The sequence below is a fragment of the Cornus florida genome, unplaced genomic scaffold (genome assembly GCF_030987335.1).
Source record: "Cornus florida cultivar Cherokee Brave unplaced genomic scaffold, ASM3098733v1 CherokeeBrave_3.0.0_Hap2_Chr11, whole genome shotgun sequence".
In the NCBI taxonomy this organism is placed as follows: Eukaryota; Viridiplantae; Streptophyta; class Magnoliopsida; order Cornales; family Cornaceae; genus Cornus; species Cornus florida.
Genome location: NW_026775581.1, coordinates 18,583,090 through 18,595,023, shown reverse-complemented (window position 1 = coordinate 18,595,023; position 11,934 = coordinate 18,583,090). Strand labels below are relative to the sequence as shown.

The window sequence follows — 11,934 nt, the reverse complement described above, 5'->3', positions numbered from 1 at the left end:
TTGTCCGATTCTGCTCCTACTATCGAACATTGAAACATAAAAAGAGAGAACCCTAAAAAAATTGGAGTCCCAATCTCCAATCTCTGTCATTTCTTTTTCAACTTGTCTATTATGAGCCTCGAAATTAGTCGGCTCAGCTGAATTTGATATTCTAATTTGCGTCACTTACAATCTTTACACTTTTTTATTATTGATGTAACACAAAGCCGACCAGTGAACGCCCCAGCAAAAATCAGTCAAAGAAATTATTACAGGTCTAAATCTACATAGTCCAGCCAGTCATAGGCGGTCGACAAATTATTACATAGTCTCAGACGATGTAAAAAAAAAATTCAGATCAGTGAGAATCCTTGTCCCAACGAGGATATAATGAAATGTAAGCACTTGGGAAGGAAAGAGACATGTCAAGTCTTATTCAGAGAAGCTTACCAGTAGTTTAACTCATTAGTAAAACGCTAGTCAGATATTAATTAATATATATGTCATGCCAATTGAAAAACTTTATCACGATGAAGCTTTAGTAATTTCTTGCTTTGCAGGCAAAAAATACATTCATATATATACAGTACATAAAATAAATGACACGGACAAGCATTCACCTGCATATTTTACTTGAAACAACGCCATTGAACTTTTTACTCTTTACAATGAACCACGAAAATGAAGAAAAACGAAGACGAAGAATGTATTTAAGGGTATTAGCCACAATGCACTCAACACAAACACATACAGAAAGAGGGAGAGGGAGAGGGAGAGAGCCCACAATTCAAGTGGCATTAAGAGAGACATCTGCTGCATTTCTACAAAAGACGGAACATTGAAGTGTGAACTAACAGGATCCCGATATTTTGTGACGGTACCAAAGCATCGTGTTAGTATGGGCGCAAATCAACAATTGAGATTTCATTTCAGATGCAGAGTCCTCCCACAGAAGACATTTCTGCAATTGGAGTAAGAAAACATTAGCTCGTACATAGGGGCACAAGATTATACCACGCATAAAACAAACAAAAATTTATCGAGCCCAAAAAAAATAAAAATAAAAAGAATTCTAATGATAACCACCAATTCACAAATTATAAACCTCAAGGTTCCCTCGTATACACAAACAACAACAATTCAAAGTAGTAGAATTCCCCTGATCTCTTTAACAGCAAATTTATTAAACCAGTAGGATCTCAGAAGCTCTACAAGTTTTAGGACCAATCATGAGTGCCGTGCCCCCTGATTTTAGACAAGATTTTGGAACAGATAATACTGATGGAGTTCGAAGTTGCTTATGTCTCATAAAAGATTAAATTGGTTCATTATGTTTCGCGTAGAATGGGAATAAACAACATGGTAGTGCAGCATGGAAAGGACACAATAATAATTGTGATGAAGTAGAAATTTAGGTTTTCCATTGGCATCCTCAAGTGGGCAAGTCACTTGGCCCTGGGTGGCCTCAGGAAGCATCAGGTCTAAGGTTCAACTCCTCTTGGGTGCAAAACAATTCCTTGGAGGGGGGGTGTGTGAGTACCAACTAGGAAAAAAAATTATGGTCTATAGTTCTGGTCACTTGTCATCATGAATTTAACTCTGATAATGTATATCCCATGATTTAAAGTCAATTCTATATGAACAACAATAAATCTATCTCAAACACCATGAAAACACAGGGCATATCCTCTATTTTCATGGCACATCAAGTATCCTGTTATTAAACTACATGTTCTTTTACAAACATGATCACAAGTTTTGATGTTTGAACTGTAGTCAATCTTCGCTCCCACTAGCCTCTCCAAACACGATCCCTATACATCATGAAGGCATTTATTCTTTCAATTCCTAGCTGTGCAGATCATCTACATTATTATACTCTCTTTTTCTCTAAGAAATAAATTTGGTCACACGGGCAGACATTTTAGACACAAAAAGCAAGTCAGAGAGAGGAGGCTGGGAAGGGGAAAAAAGAAAAAAGAAAGAGAGCTCCAACATGCTAATAATGAAAATTCACCTACAATAAACATATTATACTAATTTTTGTCAGAATTATCCAAATTTGACATTTTATGGAGTATTATCCAAGCAAATAAATAGGATAAAACAGTCAAAATAAATTGAGCAAGCCAAAGAGGTGCAAGAAATAAAGCTACCGACATTAGACATCCTCTACGTGGCTTTTTCTTTTTCTCCTTTTGTTTTTGTGGTGGCTTGATAACAACCTTGATTGCAGCATCAAAAACTGCTTTCACATTCTGAAATCACATACAAAAGGAATAAATGTAGATTAAAATTGCAGAAATAAAATACAGTGTACCAACATGCAAAATAGAAAAGATCTCATGTCACCACTTGTACACATGTTGGGTGTTGAAACTAAGTCTTTGTTTATCTAATTTCCAAATCCAGGGGCATGAGAGACGTGGCTAAATAATCAATTTTTTTTATTATTCTTCTTTTATTTTCTAAGGTTAACCGTGTCTTTATGAAACATCAAACATTCATCCTCGGCATCACTCTTTCTGAAGCAACTATGTAAAAAAAGGAAAAAAGAGAGACATTTAGGCACTATATAATTAATAAATTTAAATATTGACACTTTTTGTTGGTTGAGTATCCGGCTAGACAAATAGTACGCATATCCCACACCCATACTCACACCATGCCTATCTGACATGGGTTTATTTAGAAGAGTTTATGTAACATAGACTTGTCCCCACTCATATATGACAAAGTCAAGGAGGATGACAATGATGAATTGATGATCACAACATAACATAGACTTATCTCGAAAATAGTATATATAAAGGTGAAGCAGACTTTCAGGCAGTGGCCTTTGTTCACCGAGCAACATAAAGTACCAATACCCACAAAAGGCAATTGAACACAAAGCCACCAAGTAAAACCTCCGCAAAAGGAATGCTACCATCACTTAGAATTTTTTTTTTTTTGTCTTCTCCAAGATCATGGAAGAAAGCCAACAATTGGCTGCGGAGAGATCAATTTAGGGAGAGTGGAATTGCAACAAAATATTTTATATTATCACAAAGATGGAAATTTGTCAGCTTTCTGCCTCACCTCCAGAAGGTCCGATTTTCCTTGCGTAACTACTCGTGTAGATTGGTAATAATGCTGGGTCAATCAACATTGCTGCAAATAACTTTCTTGCAATTGACATCGTATTTAATATTTCAGATTGCTTGAGAACAAGTGCAACAACGTCCATGAAAAATAATTTCCCTGATCTAGTGATCTCATTTTGTTCATTGCTAGGTCTGCCATATTTAAACTTATTAAAACTTCAGTATAAATGCTGGGATGGAATTTTTGTCTCAGTTTACAAGAACCCCCAAGCTATACACCAATAAAGCATGCCAGGGACCATAAAAATGTATTCTTGTAAATTTTGTTTATGGCTTGCAGGCCTCTGGCAATAAACACTTGCCCAAAAAAAAAAAAAAAAACCAGAAGATTGTTACACACATTTGTTTTAGGATATCTGACGTATTTAATCTCCTGAATAAGTTGTACCAGGTATCAAAATATTTGCAACTGTCGGATTATAAAGAAACTACTTGCATTACAAAAATAGACCAAGTTTCAGTACCTGCTGAGTTTTGGAGCTGCATTCTATATAGTATGTGGCACCAATCTGTTTACGGAGCTCCTCACCCTGATTGCACCAAATCATCATCATTGATTTTTATGATTAGATCAGATAAGAATATATATATATATATATATGATTAAATTGTTAACTCAGAGAGCAAAGAGTAGCCAACAAATAGAAATTACACCTGTGCTGTGGTCACGGGCACCAATCCAGGATGATCAGCCAAATAGTGCTTATCCTCACGAAGGTCTGTGAAAATAAACAATTAATTAGTTGCTAAATTTAACAATGTCATACATGCTAATATGTATGACATCACTATTGCTTTACAAGTTTCAAATGTTATTTTGCAAAATGGATTGTCATAGCATCTGATGGCAAGAATAAAAAATGGTTATGTAAGAACATCACCATGAGACATGGTATCAAAGGATGTCCATTCAAGAGGATCAATACACAAAATTTTAAAGTATGGAAATAAATATGTTATAATTCTAAATTGTGGAAGAGAAAGGAATTTTGGGTTGATTCAGTTCAGCAGTTGGAATGAAGAAGTCCTAACTAAATAATATAAAGCAATCAATGAAGTGGTGGAAGTGGAATTGGAATAATGAAAGACAACCGCTGTTGTGTAATACACTTAGTGTACATCTGAGACATTGCAAAATTGTTCAAGGAAACAGATCAAACATTAAATGCAGAGCCTCTTATAGGTAACTTCTTCTATAGTAATTGATCACTATGGCAAACAATGACAGGAAAAAGTAAAAAGAAATCTTAAGAGCAAACACTTCATAGTGCACTTCTTGTAAGATGGGCAAATTACCTTTTCAGATCTCTATTACATATAGTCTGTTACTTTTAAGACTTTCCTTTAAAAGAATAAGAATTTTTTCCATAGCAAGAGATTATTTATTGGACAAATACAATCTCATGAATGGGAGAACACTTGCAATCCATGCATTTTTTAAAAACAATATTATCTTAAACACGTTACTTGTCAAAAAATAAAAAAATTTAAAACACGTTAAAAAACAATTTAGCGGGAGTGAATTCACCATGAGCATTTCCAGTACCAACAACAAATCAATGTCTTCATTACAACTTGGTTGATGGGAAAGTCGCTTGGAACAATGCATCTATCTCTCTCTCTAAATAAGTTTTTGTTTGAATTGGGGGACAAGATTAGAAGTTCTTTTGCCATAAGTTTTCCTAGCCTTTATAGGCTTTTCATCTGTTTAACACTCATATTTTATACTGTTGGAATTCACGTTTTATTTTGTCCCGTAATTCTGGGTCCCGTGATTGGTGGATCACGGTTAATTATGTATTGCCCAGTGGCTCAAGATTGCTGGATTATGTTGTTGGGTTTGTTTGGGGCTGAGTGGGTAATGCCGAGGTTTTCTAGAGGCTTGGAGAAGTTGTATGGTGGGGGGGCCAAGTTCGTGATTTCTGGAGGGTTACGCCTTTGTGTGTCTGGAGGTGTTTATGTCTTGAAAGAAATAGGAGATCATTCAATGGAAAGGAGAACCCTATCGTTGAAGTTCACCATTATTAGTAGGGTTCTAGGGAGAAATTGCAAATCCATGGAACGTTGAAGTTCTCCATTATTTGGACACGTTGAGGGTTTAGAGGCCATATTTAGCCTTGAGAAGCTTTTGAGTGATGAGTTCCCTTTTGAATGCTTTTTATACAAATAGTACTTATAAAAAAAAATAAAAAAAGAAGCAGCTCCAATATCTTCTTATGGAAAATGTGTTGGTATTCACAGACTCAATGTTGAGCACAAAAATAGAGAAGATCAAACAACTTGACGCCCGAAATATGAACCCATAATAATGTGCACCTAATTACCTATCTTCTGGTTATAGGAATAATTTAGAACAAAGATTAGTTCTTGATTAATCCTAGAATAAAAATGCCTGGAGTATTGCTTTATATGTGAGAACTGGGCTGAGGATAGTGTTGGAGAATATTATTATAGAAACCCTTAAATTACTCCTTGACAAAATATTGCTGTGAGAATATCATATGAGTGATTTTAGCCTATGATAGAATATGGGATTGATTGGAGTAATATATGGGATTGATTTTTTTTTTTTTTGATAAGTAATATATGGGATTGATTTTAAGAATCCTACATCAATGTATTTTCCATATTTATCTCTTGTATTCTTTCACCTATAAAATAGAGCTGATCATTATATACAAAAATTAAGAGAGAATGTAATGAAAGAGATGTAGCCCTTTAGGCTTTGTGTGTCTTGAATGTAAGCCCTACTGGTTGAACCACATTATATCCTTGTGTGCTTCATTTTCTATTCTTCTCTTCAATTATGACATGGTATCAGAGCAGATTTATCATACCCTAATCTATACTCTACTTGTCTCGGATCTATGGATCAACTCGTCTTAGATCTCTAGATCAACTCATCTCGGATCTTTAGATCAACTCGTCTCGGATCTTTAGATCAACTCGTCTCGTACTGTCGATAACTTCGTATTTAGTTTCAAATTGGACACTTGAGAAAATCTCTGTGCTCCAACTTAAGGGGGGGTGTTGGAGAATATTATTATAGAAACCCTTGAATTATTCCTTGACATAATATTGTTGTGAGAATATCATAGGAATATGATTTTGGCCTACGATAGAATATGGGATTGATTGGAGTAATATATGGGATTGATTTTAAGAATCCCCCATCAATGTATTTTCCATATTTATCACTTATAAATAGAGGTGATCATTTTATACAAAAATATTAAAAGAGAATGTAATGAAAGAGATGTAGCCCTTTGGGCTTTATGTGTTGTGGATGTAAGCCCTACAGGCGGAACGACGTTATATTATTGTGCTCTTCATTTTCTATTTCTCTCTTCAATCCTAGAATAAAAATGCCTGGAGTATTGCTTTATGTGTGAGAACTAGGCTGAGGATAAAGTTTATAAAAAAAACAAGGCAAGAGAGGAAAGACACTGCTCTGTCTTTGGTGTACAGAATGAAAAAAATAGTGAACTTTTGAAGGCATATAGCTGCTGATATTTCTTTATTTGTTTATTTATTTTGGCAAGAAACTCACACACCGACTTTTGTCCCTAATGGGACTTGAACCCTCAACCTTACACTGTAAGAGGTATAGGAGGTACCACTAGGCTACAACCCTTGGTAAATAGCTGCTGATATGAGATGCTTAGTTCCTTCTTTTTTGTTTTCAGGGAGGGAGTCTATGTCTGCTAATTCTTTTGCTTATTTTTCTAAATTATGTACTAGATTAAGTTTTCACTCCCCTGCTGTATTGCTTTTATGTATAGTGGACAGACATGGATTAAGTATCCTCTTCCATTCTTTAATGACATTTTATCTATCAAAAAAACAAAAAAGGAATAATCAGGATTACTTTGTAAATAATAAATCAAAGATTTTATATGTAACTTTTACTTGGGCATAAATTGCAACCTAATTTTTATATATTGATTAATATCTTTTGACAACTTTTTAGTCCTTATCCTATAATTACTATGCTATTCAATTGCCACAACAATATTAATTAGGAAGGGGATCATTTTGGCAAAACAAGAATGAGGATCTCGTACGCTATAAACTTTTTAATTGCTATGGTAGGGATAGGCACATGGATTACATTGTATCAAGGTCTTTCTAAAGTTGGAGAGTGGTTTTCTTTAAACAAGCAGTTGAAAACATGATAACATTAAATGCACAACTTCTCCATTTGCTTTGGTAATTCGTTACCTCGGAATTAATCATGTAAACACAAAAATTATTACAACGCATATAAGTTGAGCTATTAATGAGTTAGGACCCTTTCCATGATCTCCTCTCAAAGAAACTCATTAGTTGAACTTATTACAACACGTATACATTGAACATTTAGTTTTATAGTTTTTTACGTCTTTTCTTAAAAAGAAGAAAACTAAGGGAAGAATTTTTTTTTGAATTACTGCATTAGTGTTTTGGAACAAAAGTACAATGTTTAGTAACATCCATTCCAGAATGGATATCACCAAGGATCCCACTAACTGCTCAAGTTTTAGAATTCTGCATCTACTTTAGCAGCATGGAAATTGAGCATATCACTTTCCTCATTTATTAGGGTGTTTAGAACAAAAGGTTTACTTTATAAATCAAACTTTTAGAAAACACTTAATTGAAAAAGGAAATTGTTTGGTATTGATTTTCTTCCTGTTTAAACCCCATATTGGAAAAGTATTGCAGGATCAGATTTTAGAAGTGAAAAATATGTTTCTTTAAGATAACAAGTATTAATTGGATTCCATCTCTTTTCTCGTCTTTTCTCTTTTCTTTTTCCCAATGAACAAGAAGACACCCCTAATTAGAATCACAAAGTCACATTTATTGCATGGAACAGAAAATATTTGAAAAGAAAATATTAATTTTGCTGTAGGAAAATATCCAGTTTATAATTTACTGGAAGAAAAAATATCCAGTATAATTTTCAGATCGATCATCAATTCCAAGGATGATTCACCTAGTGAAATCCAAGAATGACTCAAAATGCAGGAATATCAACTCCTTGCTCTGCACATATATTATTCACCGAAATACAAGCTCATTATGCAAACTTCTGAAGGTGTGATCTGAATATGCATAAATGGCACAGATTACTTCCACTTTTTATGATCTATTCAGTTAGTTATTATTCAATTCCTATAAATTGTCTTCTGGATATCAATATAGTATTAGGCATCCATCCGATGAGATGATGGCTGTTTTTAAACAAAATCTAGGTATCATTCTAGGAATCTAGGACATCTATCTTCTAACCATCTTACATTGTTAAGTGGCTCAAGAATACGAGCATATATAGAGTTACAACATTTATATGCACATTGTGCCTTAAATGTACACGTGTTACAAGGGGATTGATAATGGCATTAGAGTGGTAATACTCTCAGAACTACCAAACGTGTTTAATTAATTTGTATAGTTTTTCTCACTATTGCCAGGTTTGATATATGCATTTTTGCACTTTGATCTCCTCATAATATTTGACAAATAGGATTAACAGCTACATCGGACAAAGAGACACCTAGACCTGATCAAATTGGACTCTCTGATGACTTAAGCCAGCAAGACTAGCATTCACTTAAGCATGTAAAATAAGAAGCTGATGATAACAAACAATAAAAGCAGTATGAATAGGCGAACAGTCGAGCTTCCTAACTCACCTAGTTTAGTGCCAGCCAGTACAACTGGGACTCCAGGGGCATAATGCTGAAGTTCAGGGATCCACTGATCAAGCAATTGTCTATCAGAAATTGCACCACATACCAAAATGCCCACCTCAAACAACAAATTAGAAAACAGTTTTCAACTAAACACACCTTTTTGAACACATTTTCGTAGCTTGCACGACTAACTAGTGAGAAAGCCAAGACGAAAACATCTGCCCCTCGGTAGCTCAAGGGCCTCAATCTATTGTAATCCTCTTGTCCTATTAAGATGGAAAAACAAGAGAAATTGCCCAGTTTAGCGAAATGGCTGCACGGTGGTGGACCAAATTGCACTACAAACTTGCATGCCTAATTTAGTTTATAAGTAAAGAAAAATAATGGAAATGGAATTGATTATGATGGCAAACAAAACCTTACCAGCTGTGTCCCAGAGACCTAAGTTGACAGTGGTTCCTTCAACAACCACATTTGCACTGAAGTTATCAAATACAGTAGGTATATAATCCTGATTAACACGAAAAATATTAGAAACTAAACAAACAAAATAAAAATAAAGTAACCACAAAAAATAATAATAATAATAATAATAATAATAATAAAAAGATTTTTGGGAAAATGGAGGAGGAGATGAAAAGTTCAGTAGAGGGGGGGGCAACCCAGATGAGAATTTGGGCAAGAAAAAATGCAAAAACTACAAAGTCCAAAAAGTGAAGCCAAACCCAGAAGCAAAAATTATTAGTGTGGCAGAACTTTTGACATATGAAATCATGAAAACACAAAAAAGCTGCAAAATCCAGAAACATTTACACATTAAAATAACACAATAACCCATAAACACACACACAAGTATTTGTTAGACACAGAGACACAAAGAAATTGGACACAGATGCAAACACAAATACATATATATCCAAAAATGAAAACCCAGATGGATCTTCTGGGAAAAAAACACTTACAGTTGGGAATTTGTTACTGGTATAGCAGATAAGCATACAAGTCTTCCCAACAGCCCCATCACCAACCGTCACACATTTGATGAACCTTGAAGCACTTGAAGCCATTGATGAACATAAAAGAACAATAACCAGGCTAAGAGAGAGAGAGAGAGAGAGAGGAGGAGGAGAGAAGTGAATACAGAAACAAACTTGTTTGTGGGGGTGGGTGGGTGGGATATTGGGCAGGTAGTAATTTGGGCGTTTTGAAAGAAGAAGAGAGAGAAAGTAGAGAGAGAGAGGCAAAGGTCACATGATTCTTACTCATTCACTCACAGTAGCTGTTATTACCCTTTTCTTTTCTCTTTTGATTTTTCCTTTACATATACAAATTGGGTCTTTCGTAATTTAATTAGCTCATCATAATACATTGTTTTGTATGTATATGCCTCTATATGGACATTTCTATTTATGTGTGTATAAAGATTGTGTATATAAATATAGGTATATACGGGTCTTGTTTGAGACTCGGAGAGAGAAACGAAAGACAGAGACAAAGTTTCCATTTATTAGTCCCAAAATTGGATGTGAGGGCATTAAAGATTTAGGGAAGACAGTTTTGTGTCTAAACCGCCTCCACGTGAAGGTAGACCCGTGACGGCGCGTGAAGCGCGTCCAAATTAATTTGCTAAGTTGACCAACATTGGACCACCCATACTGGAATTTAATTATCAATATACAAGTGACATACTAGCCCTTTGCCAAAGTAGTTAACCACAGATACTGACATAAAATAAAGACACGACACCTAAATTTTGAAAAATAGGACACAAATATGTCAAAAATAATAATATAATATATTATTAGAAAGATAATATTCAACCTCTATTTTTGTACAATTGGACTCTAATTTTTTTTTTTTTTTTTAAGAAAATGGCAAAAAGATCTTTAATCTTTTTAATGAATCCTACCTCATTTTATAATACCACATTTATCCTTTTCATTATAAATTTTTTTTTTTACCTTATTTACTTTCTTTACTATTTTTTTTTTTTTAAACAAAATCCCTAGTCTTTTAATTTTATTGCCAAAAGGTTAGAACTTTATTTATCAACAAATACAAGATTCAAATAAATTCCAAATTTATTCTTAAAAATCAAATCCAAAAAAAAAAAAAAAACCCACCTAAACTCAAAGCATAAAATTGAAAAGAAAAATTACAAACCATCTAAATTAATTTTTAAGAATAAAATACAGTAAAGTGACATACTAGTCCTTTGCCAAAGTAAGTTAACCACACATACGGACTTAAAATACAGACACAATGATAACATAAATTTTGAAAAAAAAAAAAAAAGGGCACAGATACGTCAAAAATAATAACATAATATATTATTAGAAAGGCAATATTCAACCTTTACTTTTGTATAATTGCGCTCCATTTTTTTATTTTTTCTTTCTTTAAAGAAAATGACAAAAAGATCTTTAATCTCGTTAATGAATCCTCCCTCATTTTATACCACATCTATCTTTTTCATTATAAATTTTTTCTTCTTACCTTATTTACTTTCCTTACTATATATTTAATTTTTTTTTTTTTGCTCTTTAAACAAAATCCCTCCTAGTCTTTTAATTTTATTGCCAAAAGGTTCGGACTTTATTTATCAACAAATACAAGATTCAAATAAATTCCAAATTTATTCTTAAAAATCACATCCCAAAAAAAAAAAAAAAATAAAATAAAATAAAATAAAATAAAATTTTAAGAAAAATTACAAAAAAAATTACCATTTTCATCACCATCTAAATTAATTTTTAAAAATCACATCAGGAAAAAAAAAAATTCAAAAGTAAACTCAAAGCATAAAACATTAAAGAAAAATAAAATAAACAAATTATCATCGCTATTATAATCATCTAAAGAGTTTAATGGTTTATGAAGTTTGAAAAATTATTTTTTATGCTAACAAAATCAATTACGTTGTTAAATTATGTTATTTCTTTATTTGTGAAATCTTTCATTATTAATTCGAGAGATTAAAGTCAAACCCAATGAGAGAGAAAGAAAGTTAATACAAAATAGAGAAAGGCTTTAGAAAGGCAGGAAACAAGAGAAAAAAAATGGGTTAAAAAAATTGCAGGTTATAAAAAAGGGAAAGAGAAGGAGACAAAAAGATTTTATCATAACTAAAA

General features: G+C 33.3%; 1 protein-coding gene across 1 annotated transcript; it reads right to left on the bottom strand.

The window, feature by feature from the left end:
• Positions 1 to 516: 516 nt before the first annotated feature.
• On the bottom strand, positions 517 to 10,049 carry LOC132283900 (rac-like GTP-binding protein ARAC8). The gene is made up of 8 exons (XM_059785936.1): positions 9,766 to 10,049; positions 9,227 to 9,314; positions 8,960 to 9,069; positions 8,804 to 8,867; positions 3,780 to 3,844; positions 3,590 to 3,655; positions 2,140 to 2,237; positions 517 to 940 (listed from the first exon to the last, which is right to left on the bottom strand). The coding sequence occupies exons 1-8, from the start codon at positions 9,868 to 9,870 to the stop codon at positions 904 to 906; spliced, it is 633 nt and encodes a 210-aa protein (XP_059641919.1). The 5' UTR covers positions 9,871 to 10,049; the 3' UTR covers positions 517 to 903.
• Between the last annotated feature and the right edge of the window lie 1,885 nt (positions 10,050 to 11,934).